The 21,699-nt window shown below is 52.9% G+C and overlaps 1 protein-coding gene across 2 annotated transcripts in view; it reads right to left on the minus strand.

The window, feature by feature from the left end:
- LOC140385924 (dynein regulatory complex protein 11-like) overlaps positions 1-21,699 on the minus strand; it is a 1,066,524-nt gene that overhangs the window by 366,312 nt on the left and 678,513 nt on the right. For both annotated transcript variants that reach the window (XM_072468573.1, XM_072468575.1), the window contains one exon: positions 15,455-15,550. In XM_072468573.1, the coding sequence (XP_072324674.1) occupies positions 15,455-15,550 (96 nt within the window). The remainder of the gene's footprint in view (positions 1-15,454; positions 15,551-21,699) is intronic.

Below are 21,699 nucleotides of genomic sequence, written 5' to 3' on the forward strand. Positions count from 1 at the left end.
ACAGATTGTGTTGATAGGGGTGGTTGGGGTACAGATTGTGTTGATAGGGGTGGTTGGGGTACAGTTTGTGTTGTTAGGGGTGGTTGGGGTACAGTTTGTGTTGATAGGGGTGGTTGGGGTACAGTTTGTGTTGATCGGGGTGGTTGGGGTACAGTTTGTGTTGATAGGGGTGGTTGGGGTACAGATTGTGTTGATAGGGATGGTTGGGGTACAGATTGTGTTGATCGGGGCGGTTGGGGTACAGTTTGTGTTGATCGGGGCGGTTGGGGTACAGTTTGTGTTGATAGGGGTGGTTGGGGTACAGTTTGTGTTGATAGGGGTGGTTGGGGTACAGTTTGTGTTGATCGGGGCGGTTGGGGTACAGTTTGTGTTGATAGGGGTGGTTGGGGTACAGATTGTGTTGATAGGAGTGGTTGGGGTACAGTTTGTGTTGATCGGGGCGGTTGGGGTACAGTTTGTGTTGATAGGGGTGGTTGGGGTACAGTTTGTGTTGATCGGGGTGGTTGGGGTACAGATTGTGTTGATAGGGGTGGTTGGGGTACGGTTTGTGTTGATAGGGGTGGTTGGGGTACAGATTGTGTTGATGGGGGTGGTTGGGGTACAGATTGTGTTGATCGGGGCGGTTGGGGTACAGTTTGTGTTGATCGGGGCGGTTGGGGTACAGTTCTTTGTTGGTTGGGGTGGTTGGGGTACAGATTGTGTTGATCGGGGTGGTTGGGTACAGTTTGTGTTGTTAGGGGTGGTTGGGGTACAGATTGTGTTGATAGGAGTGGTTGGGGTACAGTTTGTGTTGATCGGGGTGGTTCGGGGACAGATTGTGCTGTTAAGGGTGGTTGGGGTACAGTTACATAAGAACATATGAACATAAGAACTAGGAGCAGGAGTAGGCCATCTGACCCCTCGAGCCTGCTCCGCCATTCAATGAGATCATGGCTGATCTTTTGTGGACTCAGCTCCACTTTCCGGCCCGAACACCATAACCCTTAATCCCTTCATTCTTCAAAAAACTATCTATCTTTATCTTAAAAACATTTAATGAAGGAGCCTCTACTGCTTCACTGGGCAAGGAATTCCTTAGATTCACAACCCTTTGGGTGAAGAAGTTCCTCCTAAACTCAGTCCTAAATCTACTTCCCCTTATTTTGAAGCTATGCCCCCTAGTTCTGCTTTCACCCGCCAGTGGAAACAACCTGCCCGCATCTATCCTATCTATTCGCTTCATAATTTTATTTGTTTCTGTAAGATCCCCCCTCATCCTTCTAAATTCAAAAGTACAGTCCCAGTCTACTCAACCTCTCCTCGTAATCCAACCCCTTCAGCTCTGGGATTAACCTAGTGAATCTCCTCTGCACACCCTCCAGTGCCAGTACGTCCTTTCTCAAGTAAGGAGACCAAAACTGAACACAATACTCCAGGTGTGGCCTCACTAACACCTTATACAATTGCAGCAGAACCTCCCTAGTCTTAAACTCCATCCCTCTAGCAATGAAGGACAACATTCAATTTGCCTTCTTAATCACCTGTTGCACCTGTAAACCAACTTTTTGCAACTCAGGCACTTGCACACCCAGGTCTCTCTGCACAGCAGCATGTTTTAATATTTTATCATTTAAATGATAATCCCTTTTGCTGTTATTCCTACCAAAATGGATAACCTCACATTTGTCAACATTGTATTCCATCTGCCAGACCCTAGCCCATTCACTTAGCCTATCCAAATCCCTCTGCAGACTTCCAGTATCCTCTGCACTTTTTGCTTTACCACTTATCTTAGTGTCGTCTGCAAACTTGGACACATTGCCCTTGGTCCCCAACTCCAAATCATCTATGTAAATTGTGAACAGTTGTGGGCCCAACACTGATCCCTGAGGGACACCACTAGCTACTGATTGCCAACCAGAGAAACACCCATTAACCCCCACTCTTTGCTTTCTATTAATTAACCAATCCTCTATCCATGCTACTACTTTCCCCTTAATGCCATGCATCTTTATCTTATGCAACAATCTTTCGTGTGGCACCTTGTCAAAGGCTTTCTGGAAATCCAGATATACCACATCCATTGGCTCCCGGTTATCTACCGCACTGTTAATGTCCTCAAAAAATTCCACTATATTAGTTAGGCACGACCTGCCCTTTATGAACCCATGCTGCGTCTGTCCAATGGGACAATTTCCATCCAGATGCCTCGCTATTTCTTCCTTGATGATAGATTCCAGCATCTTCCCCACTACCGAAGTTAAGCTCACTGGCCTATAATTACCCGCTTTCTGCCTACCTCCTTTTTTAAACAGTGGTGTCACGTTTGCTAATTTCCAATCCACCGGGACCACCCCAGAGTCAAGTGAATTTTGGTAAATTATCACTAGTGCATTTGCAATTTCCCTAGCCATCTCTTTTAGCACTCTGGGATGCATTCCATCAGGTCCAGGAGACTTGTCTACCTTTAGCCCCATTAGCTTGCCCATCACTACCTCCTTGGTGATAACAATCCTCTCAAGGTCCTCACCTGTCATAGCCTCATTTCCATCAGTCACTGGCATGTTATTTGTGTCTTCCACTGTGAAGACCAACCCAAAAAACCTGTTCAGTTCCTCAGCCATTTCCTCATCTCCCATTATTAAATCTCCCTTCTCATCCTCTAAAGGACCAATATTTACCTTAGCCACTCTTTTTTGTATTATGTATTTGTAGAAACTTTTACTATCTGTTTATATATTCTGAGCAAGTTTACTCTCATAATCTATCTTACTCGTCTTTATAGCTTTTTTAGTAGCTTTCTGTTGCCCCCTAAAGATTTCCCAGTCCTCTAGTCTCCCACTGATCTTTGCTACTTTGTATGTTTTTTCCTTCAATTTGATACTCTCCCTTATTTCCTTAGATATCCACGGTCGATTTTCCCACTTTTTACCGACCTTCCTTTTTGTTGGTATAAACCTTTGCTGAGCACTGTGAAAAATCACTTGGAAGGGTCTCCACTGTTTCTCAACTGTTTCACTATAAAGTCTTTGCTCCCAGTCTACCTTAGCTAGTTCTTCTCTCATCCCATTGTAATCTCCTTTGTTTAAGCACAAAACTCTAGTGCTTGATTTTACCTTCTCACCCTCCAACTGCATTTTAAATTCCACCATATTGTGATTGCTCCTTCCGAGAGGATCCCTAACTATGAGATCCTGAATCAATCCTGTCTCATTGCACAGGATCAGATCTAGGACCGCTTGTTCCCTCGTAGGTTGCATTACATACTGTTCTAGGAAACTATCGCGGATACATTCTATAAACGCGTCCTCAAGGCTGCCTTGACCGACCTGGTTAAACCAATCAACATGTTGTGTTGATAGGGATGGTTGGGGTACAGTTTGCATTGATAGGGATTGTTGGGGTACAGTTTGTGTTGGTAGGGGTGGTTGGGGTACAGTTTGCATTGATAGGGGTGGTTGGGGTACAGTTTGTGTTGGTAGGGGTGGTTGGGGTACAGATTGTGTTGATAGGGGTGGTTGGGGTACAGTTTGTGTTGAAAGGGGTGGTTGGGGTAAAGTTTGAGTTGATAGGGGTGGTTGGGGTACAGTTTGTGTTGGTAGGGGTGGTTGGGGTACAGTTTGTGTTGTTAGAGGTGGTTGGGTACAGTTTGTGTTGATAGGGGTGGTTGGGGTACAGTTTGTGTTGATAGGGGTGGTTGGGGTACAGTTTGTGTTGATAGGGGTGGTTGGGGTACAGTTTGTGTTGATAGGGGTGGTTGGGGTACAGTTTGTGTTGATAGGGGTGGTTGGGGTACAGTTTGTGTTGATAGGGGTGGTTGGGGTACAGTTTGTGTTGATAGGGGTGGTTGGGGTACACATTGTGTTGATAGGGGTGGTTGGGATACAGTTTGTGTTGATAGGGGTGGTTGGGGTACAGTTTGTGTTGGTAGCGGTGGTTGGGGTACAGTTTGTGTTGTTAGAGGTGGTTGGGGTACAGATTGTGTTGATGGGGGTGGTTGGGGTACAGTTTGTGTTGTTAGGGGTGGTTGGGGTACAGTTTGTGTTGATAGGGGTGGTTGGGGTACAGTTTGTGTTGATAGGGGTGGTTGGGGTACAGATTGTGTTGATAGGGGTGGTTGGGGTACAGTTTGTGTTGATAGGGGTGGTTGGGGTACAGTTTGTGTTGATAGGGGTGGTTGGGGTACAGATTGTGTTGATAGGGGTGGTTGGGGTACAGATTGTGTTGATAGGGGTGGTTGGGGTACAGATTGTGTTGATAGGGGTGGTTGGGGTACCGATTGTGTTGATAGGGGTGGTTGGGGTACAGATTGTGTTGATCGGGGTGGTTGGGGTGCAGATTGTGTTGATGGGGGTGGTTGGGGTACAGTTTGTGTTGATAGGGGTGGTTGGGGTACAGATTGTGTTGATAGGGGTGGTTGGGGTACAGTTTGTGTTGATAGGGGTGGTTGGGGTACAGATTGTGTTGATAGGGGTGGTTGGGGTACAGATTGTGTTGATAGGGGTGGTTGGGGTACAGTTTGTGTTGATAGGGGTGGTTGGGGCACAGTTTGTGTTGATAGGGGTGGTTGGGGCACAGTTTGTGTTGATAGGGGTTGTTGGGGCACAGTTTGTGTTGATAGGGGTAGTTGGGGTACAGTTTGTGTTGATAGGGGTGGTTGGGGTACAGTTTGTGTTGATAGAGGTGGTTGGGGTACAGATTGTGTTGATAGGGGTGGTTGGGGTACAGTTTGTGTTGATAGGGGTGGTTGGGGTACAGTTTGTGTTGATAGGGGTGGTTGGGGTACAGTTTGTGTTGATAGGGGTGGTTGGGGTACAGATTGTGTTGATAGGGGTGGTTGGGGTACAGTTTGTGTTGATCGGGGCGGTTGGGGTACAGATTGTGTTGTTAGGGGTGTTTGGGGTATAGTTTGTGTTGATCGGGGTGGTTGGGGTACAGTTTGTGTTGATAGGGGTGGTTGGGGTACAGTTTGTGTTGTTAGGGGTGTTTGGGGTATAGTTTGTGTTGATCGGGGCGATTGGGTACAGATTGTGTTGATAGGGGTGGTTGGGGTACAGTTTGTTTTGTGGGGGTGGTTGGGGTACAGATTGTGTTGATCGGGGCGGTTGGGGAACAGATTGTGTTGATAGGGGTGGTTGGGGTACAGTTTGTGTTGATAGGGGTGGTTGGGGTACAGATTGTTTTGATAGGGGTGGTTGGGGAACAGTTTGTGTTGATAGGGGTGGTTGGGGTACAGTTTGTGTTGATAGGGGTGGTTGGGGTACTGATTGTGTTGATCGGGGCGGTTGGGGAACAGATTGTGTTGATAGGGGTGGTTGGGGTACAGTTTGTGTTGATAGGGGTGGTTGGGGTACAGTTTGTGTTGATAGGGGTGGTTGGGGTACAGATTGTGTTGATAGGGGTGGTTGGGGTACAGTTTGTGTTGATAGGGGTGGTTGGGGTACAGATTGTGTTGATATGGGTGGTTGGGGTACAGTTTGTGTTGATAGGGGTGGTTGGGGTACAGTTTGTGTTGATAGGGGTGGTTGGGGTACAGATTGCATTGATACGGGTGGTTGGGGTACAGATTGTGTTGATAGGGGTGGTTGGGGTACAGATTGTGTTGATAGGGGTGGTTGGGGTACAGTTTGCATTGATACGGGTGGTTGGGGTACAGTTTGTGTTGATAAGGGTGGTTGGGGTACAGTTTGTGTTGATGGGGTGGTTGGGGTACAGTTTGTGTTGTTAGGGGTGTTTGGGGTATAGTTTGTGTTGATAGGGGTGGTTGGGGTACAGTTTGTGTTGATAGGGGTGGTTGGGGTACAGTTTGTGTTGATAGGGGTGGTTGGGGTACAGACTGTGTTGATAGGGGTGGTTGGGGTACAGTTTGTGTTGATAGGGGTGGTTGGGGTACAGATTGTGTTGATATGGGTGGTTGGGGTACAGTTTGTGTTGATAGGGGTGGTTGGGGTACAGTTTGTGTTGATAGGGGTGGTTGGGGTACAGATTGCATTGATACGGGTGGTTGGGGTACAGATTGTGTTGATAGGGGTGGTTGGGGTACAGATTGTGTTGATAGGGGTGGTTGGGGTACAGATTGCATTGATACGGGTGGTTGGGGTACAGTTTGTGTTGATAGGGGCGGTTGGGGTACAGATTGTGTTGATAGGGGTGGTTGGGGTACAGTTTGTGTTGTTAGGGGTGTTTGGGGTATAGTTTGTGTTGATAGGGGTGGTTGGGGTACAGTTTGTGTTGATAGGGGTGGTTGGGGTACAGTTTGTGTTGTTAGGGGTGGTTGGGGTACAGATTGTGTTGATAGGGGTGGTTGGGGTACAGTTTGTGTTGATGGGGTGATTGGGGTACAGTTTGTGTTGATAGGGGTGGTTGGGGTACAGTTTGTGTTGTTTGGGGTGTTTGGGGTATAGTTTGTGTTGATGGGGGTGGTTGGGGTACAGTTTGTGTTGATAGGGGTGGTTGGGGAACAGATTGTGTTGATAGGGGTGGTTGGGGTACAGATTGTGTTGTTAGGGGTGGTTGGGGTACAGTTTGTGCTGATAGGGGTGGTTGGGGTACAGATTGTGTTGATAGGGGTGGTTGGGGGACAGTTTGTGCTGATAGGGGTGGTTGGGGAACAGATTGTGTTGATAGGGGTGGGTGGGGTACAGTTTGTGTTGATAGGGGTGGTTGGGGTACAGTTTGTGTTGATAGGGGTGGTTGGGGTACAGTTTGTGTTGATAAGGGTGGTTGGGGTATAGATTGTGTTGATAGGGGTGGTTGGGGTACAGTTTGTGTTGATAGGGGTGGTTGGGGTACAGATTGTGTTGATAGGGGTGTTTGGGGTATAGTTTGTGTTGATAGGGGTGGTTGGGGTACAGATTGTGTTGATGGGGTGGTTGGGGTACAGATTGTGTTGATAGGGGTGGTTGGGGTACAGATTGTGTTGATAGGGGTGGTTGGGGTACAGTTTGTGTTGATAGGGGTGGTTGGGGTACAGGTTGTGTTGATAGGGATGGTTGGGGTACAGTTTGTGTTGATAGGGGTGGTTGGGGTACAGATTGCATTGATACGGGTGGTTGGGGTACAGTTTGTGTTGATAGGGGTGGTTGGGGTACAGATTGTGTTGATAGGGGTGGTTGGGGTACAGATTGTGTTGATAGGGGTGGTTGGGGTACAGTTTGCATTGATACGGGTGGTTGGGGTACAGTTTGTGTTGATAGGGGTGGTTGGGGTACAGATTGTGTTGATAGGGGTGGTTGGGGTACAGTTTGTGTTGATAGGGGTGGTTGGGGTACAGATTGTGTTGATTGGGGTGGTTGGCGTACAGTTTGCATTGATACGGGTGGTTGGGGTACAGTTTGTGTTGATAGGGGTGGTTGGGGTACAGTTTGTGTTGATAGGGGCGGTTGGGGTACAGATTGTGTTGATAGGGGTGGTTGGGGTTCAGTTTGTGTTGATAGGGGTGGTTGGGGTACAGATTGTGTTGATCGGGGTGGGTGGGGTACAGTTTGTGTTGATAGGGGTGGTTGGGGTACAGTTTGTGTTGAAAGGGATGGTTGGGGTACAGTTTGTGTTGATAGGGGTGGTTGGGGTACAGATTGTGTTGAAAGGGATGGTTGGGGTACAGTTTGTGTTGATAGGGGTGGTTGGGGTACAGATTGTGTTGAAAGGGATGGTTGGGGCACAGTTTGTGTTGATAGGGGTTGTTGGGGCACAGTTTGTGTTGATAGGGGTGGTTGGGGTACAGATTGTGTTGATAGGGGTGGTTGGGGTACAGTTTGTGTTGTTAGGGGTGGTTGGGGTACAGTTTGTGTTGATCGGGGTGGTTGGGGTACAGTTTGTGTTGATAGGGGTGGTTGGGGTACAGTTTGTGTTGTTAGGGGTGGTTAGGGTACAGTTTGTGTTGATAGGGGTGGTTGGGGTACAGTTTGTGTTGATAGTGGTAGTTGGGGTACAGTTTGTGTTGATAGGGGTGGTTGGGGTACAGTTTGTGTTGATAGGGGTGGTTGGGGTACAGTTTGTGTTGATCGGGGTGGTTGGGGTACAGTTTGTGTTGATAGGGGTGGTTGGGGTACAGTTTGTGTTGATAGGGGTGGTTGGGGTACAGTTTGTGTTGATAGGGGTGGTTGGGGTACAGATTGTGTTGGTAGGGGTTGTTGGGGTACAGTTTGTGTTGATAGGGGTGGTTGGGGCACAGATTGTGTTGATAGGGGTGGTTGGGGTACAGTTTGTGTTGATAGGGGTGGTTGGGGTACAGATTGTGTTGATAGGGGTTGTTGGGGTACAGTGTGTGTTGATAGGGGTGGTTGGGGTACAGATTGTGTTGATAGGGGTGGTTGGGGTACAGTTTGTGTTGATAGGGGTGGTTGGGGTACAGTTTGTGTTGATAGGGGTGGTTGTGTACAGTTTGTGTTGATAGGGGTGGTTGGGGTACAGTTTGTGTTGATAGGGGTGGGTGGGGTACAGATTGTGTTGATAGTGGTGGTTGGGGTACAGTTTGTGTTGATAGGGGTGGTTGGGGTACAGTTTGTGTTGATAGGGGTGGTTGGGGAACAGATTGTGTCGATAGGGGTGGTTGGGGTACAGATTGTGTTGATAGGGGTTGTTGGGGTACAGATTGTGTTGATAGGGGTGGTTGGGGTACAGATTGTGTTGTTAGGGGGGTTGGGGTACAGTTTGTGTTGATTGGGGTGGGTGGGGTACAGATTGTGTTGATAGGGGTGGTTGGGGTACAGTTTGTGTTGATCGGGGTGGGTGGGGTACAGATTTTGTTGATCGGGGCGGTTGGGGTACAGATTGTGTTGATAGGGGTGGGTGGGGTACAGATTTTGTTGATCGGGGCGGTTGGGGTACAGATTGTGTTGATAGGGGTGGTTGGGGTACAGTTTGTGTTGATAGGGGTGGTTGGGGTACAGATTGTGTTGATAGGGGTGGTTAGGGGACAGTTTATGCTGATAGGGGTGGTTGGGGAACAGATTGTGTTGATAGGGGTGGGTGGGGTACAGTTTGTGTTGATAGGGGTGGTTGGGGTACTGTTTGTGTTGATAGGGGTGGTTGGGGTACAGTTTGTGTTGATAGGGGTGGTTGGGGTATAGATTGTGTTGATCGGGGTGGTTGGGGTACAGTTTGTGTTGATAGGGGTGGTTGGGGTACAGATTGTGTTGATAGGGGTGTTTGGGGTATAGTTTGTGTTGATAGGGGTGGTTGGGGTACAGATTGTGTTGATGGGGTGGTTGGGGTACAGATTGTGTTGATAGGGGTGGTTGGGGTACAGATTGTGTTGATAGGGGTGGTTGGGGTACAGTTTGTGTTGATAGGGGTGGTTGGGGTACAGGTTGTGTTGATAGGGATGGTTGGGGTACAGTTTGTGTTGATAGGGGTGGTTGGGGTACAGATTGCATTGATACGGGTGGTTGGGGTACAGTTTGTGTTGATAGGGGTGGTTGGGGTACAGATTGTGTTGATAGGGGTGGTTGGGGTACAGATTGTGTTGATAGGGGTGGTTGGGGTACAGTTTGCATTGAAACGGGTGGTTGGGGTACAGTTTGTGTTGATAGGGTTCGTTGGGGTACAGATTGTGTTGATAGGGGTGGTTGGGGTACAGTTTGTGTTGATAGGGGTTGTTGGGGTACAGATTGTGTTGATTGGGGTGGTTGGGGTACAGTTTGCATTGATACGGGTGGTTGGGGTACAGTTTGTGTTGCTAGGGGTGGTTGGGGTACAGTTTGCATTGATACGGGTGGTTGGGGTACAGTTTGTGTTGATAGGGGTGGTTGGGGTACAGTTTGTGTTGATAGGGGCGGTTGGGGTACAGATTGTGTTGATAGGGGTGGTTGGGGTTCAGTTTGTGTTGATAGGGGTGGTTGGGGTACAGATTGTGTTGATCGGGGTGGGTGGGGTACAGTTTGTGTTGATAGGGGTGGTTGGGGTACAGTTTGTGTTGAAAGGGATGGTTGGGGTACAGTTTGTGTTGATAGGGGTGGTTGGGGTACAGATTGTGTTGAAAGGGATGGTTGGGGTACAGTTTGTGTTGATAGGGGTGGTTGGGGTACAGATTGTGTTGAAAGGGATGGTTGGGGCACAGTTTGTGTTGATAGGGGTTGTTGGGGCACAGTTTGTGTTGATAGGGGTGGTTGGGGTACAGATTGTGTTGATAGGGGTGGTTGGGGTACAGTTTGTGTTGTTAGGGGTGGTTGGGGTACAGTTTGTGTTGATAGGGGTGGTTGGGGTACAGTTTGTGTTGATAGGGGTGGTTGGGGTACAGTTTGTGTTGTTAGGGGTGGTTAGGGTACAGTTTGTGTTGATAGGCGTGGTTGGGGTACAGTTTGTGTTGATAGTGGTGGTTGGGGTACAGTTTGTGTTGATAGGGGTGGTTGGGGTACAGTTTGTGTTGATAGGGATGGTTGGGGTACAGTTTGTGTTGATCGGGGTGGTTGGGGTACAGTTTGTGTTGATAGGGGTGGTTGGGGTACAGTTTGTGTTGATAGGGGTGGTTGGGGTACAGTTTGTGTTGATAGGGGTGGTTGGGGTACAGATTGTGTTGGTAGGGATTGTTGGGGTACAGTTTGTGTTGATAGGGGTGGTTGGGGCACAGATTGTGTTGATAGGGGTGGTTGGGGTACAGTTTGTGTTGATAGGGGTGGTTGGGGTACAGATTGTGTTGATAGGGGTTGTTGGGGTACAGTTTGTGTTGATAGGGGTGGTTGGGGTACAGATTGTGTTGATAGGGGTCGTTGGGGTACAGTTTGTGTTGATAGGGGTGGTTGGGGTACAGTTTGTGTTGATAGGGGTGGTTGTGTACAGTTTGTGTTGATAGGGGTGGTTGGGGTACAGTTTGTGTTGATAGGGGTGGGTGGGGTACAGATTGTGTTGATAGTGGTGGTTGGGGTACAGTTTGTGTTGATAGGGGTGGTTGGGGTACAGTTTGTGTTGATAGGGGTGGTTGGGGAACAGATTGTGTCGATAGGCGTGGTTGGGGTACAGATTGTGTTGATAGGGGTTGTTGGGGTACAGATTGTGTTGATAGGGGTGGTTGGCGTACAGATTGTGTTGATAGGGGTGGTTGGGGTACAGTTTGTGTTGATCGGGGTGGGTGGGGTACAGATTGTGTTGATAGGGGTGGTTGGGGTACAGTTTGTGTTGATCGGGGTGGGTGGGGTACAGATTTTGTTGATCGGGGCGGTTGGGGTACAGATTGTGTTGATAGGGGTGGTTGGGGTACAGTTTGTGTTGATAGGGGTGGTTGGGGTACAGATTGTGTTGATCGGGCTGGTTGGGGTACAGTTTGTGTTGATAGGGGTGGGTGGGGTATAGTTTGTGTTGATAGGGGTGGTTGGGGTACAGTTTGTGTTGATAGGGGTGGTTGGGGTACAGATTGTGTTGATCGGGGCGGTTGGGGTACAGTTTGTGTTAATAGGGGTGGGTGGGGTACAGTTTGTGTTGATAGGGGTGGTTGGGGTACAGTTTGTGTTGATAGGGGTGGTTGGGGTACAGATTGTGTTGATCGGGGTGGTTGGGGTACAGTTTGTGTTGATAGGGGTGGTTGGGGTACAGTTTGCATTGATAGGGGTGGTTGGGGTACAGTTTGTGTTGATCGGGGTGGTTGGGGTACAGTTTGTGTTGATAGGGGTGGTTGGGGTACAGTTTGCATTGATAGGGGTGGGTGGGGTTCAGATTGTGTTGATTGTGGTGGTTGGGGTACAGTTTGTGTTGATCGGGGTGGGTGGGGCACAGATTGTGTTGATAGTGGTGGTTGGGGTACAGTTTGTGTTGATAGGGGTGGGTGGGGTACAGATTGTGTTGATAGTGGTGGTTGGGGTACAGTTTGTGTTTATAGGGGTGGGTGGGGTACAGATTGTGTTGATAGGGGTGGTTGGGGTACAGATTGTGTTGATAGGGGTGGTTGGGGTACAGTTTGTGTTGATAGGGGTGGTTGGGGTACAGTTTGCATTGATAGGGGTGGTTGGGGTACAGTTTGTGTTGATGGGGCTGGTTGGGGTACAGATTGTGTTGATAGGGGTGGTTGGGGTACAGTTTGTGTTGTTAGGGGTGGTTGGGGTACAGTTTGTGTTGATGGGGGTGGTTGGGGTACAGTTTGTGTTGATAGGGGTGGTTGGGGTACAGTTTGTGTTGATCGGGGTGGGTGGGGCACAGATTGTGTTGATAGTGGTGGTTGGGGTACAGATTGTGTTGATAGGGGTGGGTGGGGTACAGTTTGTGTTGATAGGGGTGGGTGGGGTACAGATTGTGTTGATAGTGGTGGTTGGGGTACAGTTTGTGTTTATAGGGGTGGGTGGGGTACAGATTGTGTTGATAGGGGTGGTTGGGGTACAGTTTGTGTTGATAGGGGTGGTTGGGGTACAGATTGTGTTGATAGGGGTGGTTGGGGTACAGTTTGTGTTGATAGGGGTGGTTGGGGTACAGTTTGTATTGATAGGGGTGGTTGGGGTACAGTTTGTGTTGATAGGGGTGGTTGGGGTACAGTTTGTGTTGTTAGGGGTGGTTGGGGAACAGTTTGTGTTGATAGGGGTGGTTGGGGTACAGTTCGTGTTGATGGGGGTCGTTGGGGTACAGTTTGTGTTGTTAGGGGTGGTTGGGGTACAGTTTGTGTTGATAGGGGTGGTTGGGGTACAGTTTGTGTTGATCGGGGTGGGTGGGGTACAGTTTGTGTTGATCGGGGTGGGTGGGGTACAGTTTGTGTTGATAGGGGTGGTTGGGGTACAGTTTGTGTTGATCGGGGTGGTTGGGGTACAGTTTGTGTTGGTAGGGGTGGTTGGGGTACAGTTTGTGTTGATCGGGGTGGGTGGGGTACAGTTTGTGTTGATCGGGGTGGTTGGGGTACAGTTTGTGTTGATAGGGGTGGTTGGGGTACAGTTTGTGTTGATCGGGGTGGTTGGGGTACAGTTTGTGTTGATAGGGGTGGTTGGGGTACAGATTGTGTTGATCGGGGTGGGTGGGGTACAGTTTGTGTTGATAGGGGTGGTTGGGGTACAAATTGTGTTGATAGGGGTGGTTGGGGTACAGATTGTGTTGATAGGGGTGGTTGGGGTACAGATTGTGTTGATAGGGGTGGTTGGGGTACAGATTGTGTTGATAGGGGTGGTTGGGGTACTGTTTGTGTTGATAGGGGTGGTAGGGGTACAGATTGAGTTGATAGCGGTGGTTGGGGTACAGTTTGTGTTGATAGGGGTGGTTGGTGTACAGTTTGTGTTGATCGGGGTGGGTGGGGTACAGTTTGTGTTTATAGGGGTGGTTGGGGTACAGATTGTGTTGATAGGGGTGGTTGGGGTACAGATTGTGTTGATCGGGGCGGTTGGGGTACAGTTTGTGTTGATAGGGGTTGTTGGGGTACAGATTGTGTTGAGAGGGGCGGTTGGGGTACAGTTTGTGTTGATAGGGGTTGTTGGGGTACAGTTTATCATGATAGGGGTGGTTGGGGTACAGATTGTGTTGATAGGGGTGGTTGGGGTACAGTTTGTGTTGATAGGGGTTGTTGGGGTACAGTTTGTGATGATAGGGGTGGTTGGGGTACAGTTTGCGTTGATAGGGGTGGTTGGGGTACAGATTGTGTTGATAGGGGTGGTTGGGGTACAGATTGTGTTGATAGGGGTGGTTGGGGTACAGTTTGTGTTGATAGGGGTGGTTGGGGTACAGATTGTGTTGATAGGGGTGGTTGGGGTACAGATTGTGTTGATAGGGGTGGTTGGGGTACAGTTTGTGTTGATAGGGGTGGTAGGGGTACAGATTGAGTTGACAGGGGTGGTTGGGGTACAGTTTGTGTTGATAGGGGTGGTTGGGGTACTGTTTGTGTTGATCGGGGTGGATGGGGTACAGTTTGTGTTGATAGGGGTGGTTGGGGTACAGATTGTGTTGATAGGGGTGGTTGGGGTACAGTTTGTGTTGATAGGGGTTGTTGGGGTACAGATTGTGTTGATCGGGGCGGTTGGGGTACAGTTTGTGTTGATAGGGGTTGTTGGGGTACAGATTGTGTTGAGAGGGGCGGTTGGGCTACAGTTTGTGTTGATAGGGGTTGTTGGGGTACAGTTTGTGATGATAGGGGTGGTTGGGGTACAGATTGTGTTGATAGGGGTGGTTGGGGTACAGTTTGTGTTGATAGGGGTTGTTGGGGTACAGTTTGTGATGATAGGGGTGGTTGGGGTACAGTTTGCGTTGATAGGGGTGGTTGGGGTACAGTTTGTGTTGATAGGGGTGGTTGGGGTACAGTTTGTGTTGATAGGGGTGGTTGGGGTACAGTTTGTGTTGATAGGGGTGGTTGGGGTACAGTTTGTGTTGTTAGGGGTGGTTGGGGTACAGTTTGTGTTGATGGGGGTGGTTGGGGTACAGTTTGTGTTGTTAGTGGTGGTTGGGGTACAGATTGTGTTGATAGGGGTGGTTGGGGTACAGTTTGTGTTGATGGGGGCGGTTGGGGTACAGTCTGTGTTGATAGGGGTGGTTGGGGTACAGATTGTGTTGATAGGGGTGGTTGGGGTACAGATTGTGTTGATGGGGGTGGTTGGGGTACAGTTTGTGTTGATGGGGGCGGTTGGGGTACAGTCTGTGTTGATAGGGGTGGTTGGGGTACAGATTGTGTTGATGGGGGTGGTTGGGGTACAGATTGTGCTGATAGGGGTGGTTGGGGTACAGTTTGTGTTGATGGGGGTGGTTGGGGTACAGATTGTGTTGATAGGGGTGGTTGGGGTACAGTTTGTGTTGATCGGGGTGGTTGGGGTACAGATTGTGTTGATAGGGGTGGTTGGGGTACAGATTGTGTTGATGGGGGTGGTTGGGGTACAGATTGTGTTGATGGGGGTGGTTGGGGTACAGTTTGTGTTGATAGGGGTGGTTGGGGTACAGTTTGTGTTGATGGGGGTGGTTGGGGTACAGATTGTGTTGATAGGGGTGGTTGGGGTACAGTTTGTGTTGATGGGGGTGGTTGGGGTACAGTTTGTGTTGATGGGGGTGGTTGGGGTACAGATTGTGTTGATGGGGGTGGTTGGGGTACAGTTTGTGTTGATGGGGGTGGTTGGGGTACAGATTGTGTTGATGGGGGTGGTTGGGGTACAGTTTGTGTTGATAGGGGTGGTTGGGGTACAGTTTGTGTTGATGGGGGTGGTTGGGGTACAGATTGTGTTGATGGGGGTGGTTGGGGTACAGTTTGTGTTGATGGGGGTGGTTGGGGTACAGATTGTGTTGATGGGGGTGGTTGGGGTACAGATTGTGTTGATAGGGGTGGTTGGGGTACAGTTTGTGTTGATGGGGGTGGTTGGGGTACAGATTGTGTTGATGGGGGTGGTTGGGGTACAGATTGTGTTGATGGGGGTGGTTGGGGTACAGTTTGTGTTGATAGGGGTGGTTGGGGTACAGTTTGTGTTGATAGGGTTGGTTGGGGTACAGATTGTGTTGATGGGGGTGGTTGGGGTACAGTTGGTGTTGATGGGGGTGGTTGGGGTACAGTTTGTGTTGATGGGGGTGGTTGGGGTACAGTTTGCTGTGATGATACCTTTTTGGGCTTGGGTTTTGCTTTCGGGGGTTCACTGAAATCTCGCTCCACCGCCATCCTCAGATTTTTCAGCTCTTCTCTCATCAACTCATCGACCTGTCGGTAAGAGAGGAAACGAGCTCGGTGTCAGTCCACATGCATCTCAATCCTCTGCTCCCCCTCTAGTCTCAATAACGCTTGTGGGGGAGGGGGGGTGGAGAAAGCCATAGGGAGGGTCTGTTCAACTCTTTGTTGGTGCGATTACCCCTCTGGGGAATATTATTGATCCTTTGGGGTTTTGTTGGAGGGGTGTCTGTATTGACTGGATCCTGAGGGGAGGGGTAGTGACAGGATCGATGTGGGGAATCTAGAACAAGTGTCAGTGTTTAAAGCTACGTGGTCACCTGTCCAGAACGCAGATGAGGAGAATTTGGGGTGACACAGTGGTCACTGTCTGTGCGGAGTCTGCACGTTCTCCCCGTGTGTGCGTGGGTTTCCTCCGGGTGCTCCGGTTTCCTCCCACAGTCCAAAGATGTGCAGGTTAGGTGGATTGGCCGTGATAAATTGCCCATAGTGTCCAAAAGGTTATGTGGAGTTACGGGGCCAGGGCGGCGAGGGTGCCGAGGTGTGGTCCTCTTTCAGAGGGTCGCTGCAGACTCAATGGGCTGAATGGCCTCCTTGGCATTGTGGAGAGTCCATGAATTATTTTCTCTGCGAGGCTGGTGCATCTCTGGAACTCTCTTCCTCGGAAGGTGGGAAGCAGAATATTTGAATATTTATGAGGCAGAGCGAATAGATTCTTCAATAATAAGAGGGTGAAAGGTTATTGGGGTCGGCAGGTTGTAGATTTGAGGTTACTCTCAGGTCAGTGCATCTTGAGGCCACAATGGGAAGCGTCTCTGAGCCGGAAGCTCCGGGTTGGCGACCTGCCTCAGGAAGGCGCGTTGACAATGTGGTCAAAGCGGCTGAGTGTCCCGCTCTGGACAATCCTTCCACACACCAGTGGCTGCTGGTCAGAGTGCGAGAGATTCCTGGCGGCCCTCAAACTATAACAAACTCACAACGTGTCCCAGGAGAAACTCGCTCTGGAAACAGACGGAGTTCTGACTGAGCCACCAGGAGAGGGAAAAGAATTGGAAACCAGATCAAACAGGATCTTACTGCAGGCAGAGCAGATGGGATGGGCCGAATGGCTGACTCAAGCTTCAAACCCCGTCTCTGTGGAACCTGCGGGGAGGGGGCAGGGGAGGGGGAGGGAGAGGGAGCAGGGGAGGGGGGAGGGAGCGGGGGAGGGGGTGGGGGGAGGGGGTGGGGGAGGGGAGGAGGGGGGGGCGGGGGGGGAGGGGGAGGACAGTGTGTCCGAGTGATTGAGGTTCAGTTTGGACTCAGGGCGGGGTCAGTCTGGGGTCAGTCCGGACACGGGGAGGGGTCAGTCTGGGGTCAGTCTGGACAAGGGGAGGGGTCAGTCTGGACATGGGGAGGGGTCAGTCTGGACAAGGGGAGGGGTCAGTCTGGACATGGCGAGGGGTCAGTCTGGGGTCAGTCTGGACAAGGGGAGGGGTCAGTCTGGACATGGGGAGGGGTCAGTCTGGAGAACCGGAGGTGTCAGTCTGGACACGGGGAGGGGTCAGTCTGCGCATGGTGAGGGGTCAGTCTGGACAAAGGGAGGGGTCAGTCTGGACACGGGGAATGGTCAGTCTGGGTTCAGTTTGGGCATGAGGAGGGGTCAGTCTAGATTAAGTCTGGAAACGGGGAGGGGTCAGTCTGGGTTCAGTCTGGACATGGGGAGGGGTCAGTCTGGACATGGGGAGGGGCTCAGTCTGGACACGGGGAGGTGTCAGTCTGGACATGGCGAGGGGTCAGTCTGGACACGGGGAGGGGTCAGTCTGGGGTCAGTCTGGACATGCAGAGGGGTCAGTCGGGACACAAGGACGGGTCAGTCTGTACAGGGGGATGGGCCATTCTGGACACGCGGAGGGGTCAGTCTGGACACGGGGAGGGGTCAGTCTGGACACGGGGAGGGGTCAGTCTGGGGTCAGTCTGGACAAGGGGTGGGGTCAGTCTGGACAAGGGGATGGGTCAGTCTGGGGTCAGTCTGGACAAGGGGAGGGGTCAGTCTGGGCACGGGGACGGGTCAATCTGGGGTCAGTCTGTACAAGGGGAGGGGTCAGTCCGGACACAGGGAGGGGTCAGTCTGGACATGGGGAGGGGTCAGTCTGGACACAGGGAGGGGTCAGTCTGGGGTCAGTCTGGACATGGGGAGGGGTCAGTCTAAACACGGGGAGGGGTCAATCTGGGGTCAGTCTGGGGTCAGTCTGGACATGGGGAGAGGTCAGTCTGTGGTCAGTCTGGACAGGGGGAGGGGTCAGTCTGGGGTCAGTCTGGACAAGGGGAGGGGTCAGTCTGGACAGGGGGATGGGTCAGTGTGGACATGGCGAGGGGTCAGTCAGGGGTCAGTCTGGACAAGGGGAGGGGTCAGTCTGGACACGGGGAGGGGTCAATCTGGGGTCAGTCTGGACAAGGGGAGGGGTCAGTCATGACATGGGGAGGGGTCAGTCTGGGGTCAGTCTGGACATGGGGAGTGGTCAGTCCGGACACAGGGAGGGGTCAGTCTGGACATGGGGAGTGGTCAGTCTGGACAAGGGGAGGGGTCAGTCTGGACAAGGGGAGGGGTCAGTCTGGACACTGCGAGGGGTCAGTCTGGACACTGGGAGGGGTCAGTCTGGACACAGGGAGGGGTAAGTCTGGGGTCAGTCTGGACAAGGGGAGGGGTCAGTCTGGACACGGGGAGGGGTCAGTCTGGACAAGGGGAGGGGTCAGTCTGGACACTGGGAGGGGTCAGTCTGGACACTGGGAGGGGTCAGTCTGGACACGGGGAGGGGTCAGTCTGGGGTCAGTCTGGACAAGGGGAGGGGTCAGTCTGGGTTCAGTCTGGACAAGGGGAGGGGTCAGTCTGGGGTCAGTCTGGACAGGGGAGGGGTCAGTGTGGACATGGGGAGGGGACAGTCTGGACAAGGGGAGGGGTCAGTCTGGACATGGGGAGGGGTCAGTCTGGGGTCAGTCTGGACAAGGGGAGGGGTCAGTCTGGACATGGGGAGGGGTCAGTCTGGGGTCAGTCTGGACAAGGGGAGGGGTCAGTCTGGACATGGGGAGGGGTCAGTCTGGACATGGGGAGGGGTCAGTCTGGGGTCAGTCTGGACAAGGGGAGGGGTCAGTCCGGACAAGGGGAGGGGTCAGTCTGGACATGGGGAGGGGTCAGTCTGGGGTCAGTCTGGACACGGGGAGGGGTCAGTCTGCACATGGGGAGGGGTCAGTCTGGACACGGAGAATGGTCAGTCTGGGTTGAGTTTGGGCATGAGGAGGGGTCAGTCTAGATTAAGTCTGGACACGGGAGGGGTCAATCTGGGGTCAGTCTGGTTTAAGACTGGAAACGGGTAGGGGTCAGTTTGGGGTCAGTCTGGACACGGGGAGGGGTCAGTCTGGACACGGGGAGGGGTCAGTCTGAGTTCAGTCTGGACATGGGGAGGGGTCAGTCTGGACACGGGGAGGGGACAGTCTGGACACGGGGAGGGGTCAGTCTGGGTTCAGTCTGGACATGGGGAGGGGCCCGTCTGGACATGGGGAGGGGTCAGTCTGGGGTCAGTCTGGACACGGGGAGGGGTCAGTAAGGACAAGGGGAGCGGTCAGTCTAGACACGGGGAGGGTCAGTCTGGACATGGGGAGAGGTCAGTCTGGGGTCAGTCTGGACATGGGAGGGTCAGTCTGGGGTCCATCTGGACAAGGGGAGGGGTCTGTCCGGACACGGGGAGGTGTCAGTCTGGACACGGGGAGGGGTCCGTCTGGACACGGGGAGGGGTCAGTCTGGGGTCAGTCTGGACACAGGGAGGGGTCAGTCTGGACAAGAGGAGGGGTAAGTCCGGACAAGGGGAGGGGTCAGTCCGGACATGGGGATGGGTCAGTCTGGACACGGGGAGTGGTCAGTCTGGGGTCAGTCTGGACAAGGGGAGGGGTCAGTGTGGACAAGGGGAGGGGTCAGTCTGGGGTCAGTCTGCACATGCGGAGGGGTCAGTCTGGACACGGGGAGGGGTCAGTCTGGGTTCAGCCTGGACACGGGGAGGGGTCAGTCTTGGTTGTGTCCGGACACGGGGAGGTGTCAGTCTGGACATGGCGAGGGGTCAGTCTGGACACGGGAAGGGGTCAGTCTGGGTTCAGTCTGGACAAGGGGAGGGGTCCGTCAGGGTTTAGTCTGGACATAGGGAGGGGTCAGTCTGGGTTCAGTCTGGACACGGGGAGGGGTCAGTCTGGACACGGGGAGGGGTCAGTCTTGGGTCAGTCTGGACATGGGGAGGGGTCAGTCTGGACACGGGGTGGGGTCAGACCGGACACGGGGAGGGGTCAGTCTGGACATGGGGAAGCGTCAGTCTGGGGTCAGTCTGGACAAGGGGAGGGGTCAGTCTGGACACGGGGAGGGGTCAGTCTGGGTTCAGTCAGGACACGGGTAGGTGTCAGTCTGGAAATGGGGAGGGGTCAGTCCAGACACGGGGATGGGTCAGTCTGGGGTCAGTCTGGACATGGGGATGGGTCAGTCAGGACACAGGGAGGGGTCAGTCTGGGGTCAGTCTGGACACGGGGAGGGGTCAGTCTTGGTTGAGTCTGGACACGGGGAGGGGTCAGTCTGGACATGGGGAGGGGTCAGTCCGGACAAGGGAGGGGTCAGTCTTGACACGGGGAGGGGTCAGTCTGGGGTCAGTCTGGACAATGGGAGGGGTCAGTCTGAACAAGGGGAGGGGTCAGTCTGGAAATGGGGAGGGGTCAGTCTGGGGTCAGTCTGGACAAGGGGAGGGGTCAGTCTGGACATGGGGAGGGGTCAGTCTGGACATGGGGAGGGGTCAGTCTGGGGTCAGTCTGGACAAGGGGAGGGGTCAGTCTGGACACAGGGAGGGGTCAGTCTGGGGTCAGTCTGGACAAGGGGAGGGGTCAGTCTGGACATGGGGAGGGGTCAGTCCGGATGCGGGGAGGGGTCAGTCTGGACACGGGGAGAGGTCAGTCTGGACACGGGGAAGGGTCAGTCTGGGGTCAGTCTGGACAAGGGGAGGGGTCAGTCTGGACATGGGGAGGGGTCAGTCCGGACGCGGGGAGGGGTCAGTCTGGACACGGGGAGGGGTCAGCCTGGGGTCAGTCTGGACAAGGGGAGGGGTCAGTGTGGACAAGGGGAGGGGTCAGTCTGGGTTCAGTCTGGACACGGGGAGGGGTCAGTCTTGGTTGAGTCCGGACACGGGGAGGTGTCAGTCTGGGCACGGGGAGGGGTCAGTCTGGGTTCAGTCTGGACAAGGGGAGGGGTCCGTCAGGGTTTAGTCTGGACATGGGGAGGGGTCAGTCTAGACACGGGGAGGGGTCAGTCTTGGGTCTGTCTGGACATGGGGAGGGTTCAGTCCGGACACGGGGAGGGGTCCGTCTGGACATGGGGAGAGGTCAGTCTGGGGTCAGTCTGGACATGGGGAGTTGTCAGTCTGTGGTCTGTCTGGACAAGGGGGAATCAGTCTGGACACGGGGAGGGGTCGGTCTGGACATGGGGAGAGGTCAGTCTGGACACGGTGAGTGGTCAGTCTGGACAAGGGGATGGGTCAGTCCGGACACGGGGAGGGGTCCATCTGGACACGGGGAGGGGTCCGTCTGTACACGGGGAGGGGTCCGTCTGGACACGGGGAGGGGTCAGTCTGGACATGGGGAGGGGTCAGTCTGGACAAGGGGAAGGGTCAGTCCGGACACGGGGAGGGGTGAGTCCGGACACGGGGAGTGGTCACTCTGGACACGGGGAGGGGTCAGTCTGGGGTCAGTCTGGGCAAGGGGAAGGGTCAGTCCGGACACAGGGAGAGGTGAGTCTGGACACGGGGAGGTGTCACTCTGGACACGGGGAGGTGTCAGTCTGGACATGGCGAGGGGTCAGTCTGGACACGGGGAGGGGTCAGTCTGGGTTCAGTCTGGACATGGGGAGGGGTCAGTCTGGGTTCAGTCTGGACAAGGGGAGGGGTCAGTCTGGACACGGGGAGGGGTCAGTCTGGGTTCAGTCTGGACAAGGGGAGGGGTCCATCTGGTTTAGTCTGGACACGGGGAGGTGTCAGTCTGGACATAGCGAGGGGTCAGTCTGTGGTCAGTCTGGTCAAGGGGGGGTCAGTCTGGACACAGGGAGGGGTCAGTCTGTGGTCAGTCTGGTCAAGGGGGTGTCAGTCTGGACACGGGGAGGGGTCGGTCTGGACATGGGGGGG

This window comes from Scyliorhinus torazame, chromosome 11 (assembly GCF_047496885.1).
Source record: "Scyliorhinus torazame isolate Kashiwa2021f chromosome 11, sScyTor2.1, whole genome shotgun sequence".
Taxonomy (NCBI): domain Eukaryota; kingdom Metazoa; phylum Chordata; class Chondrichthyes; order Carcharhiniformes; family Scyliorhinidae; genus Scyliorhinus; species Scyliorhinus torazame.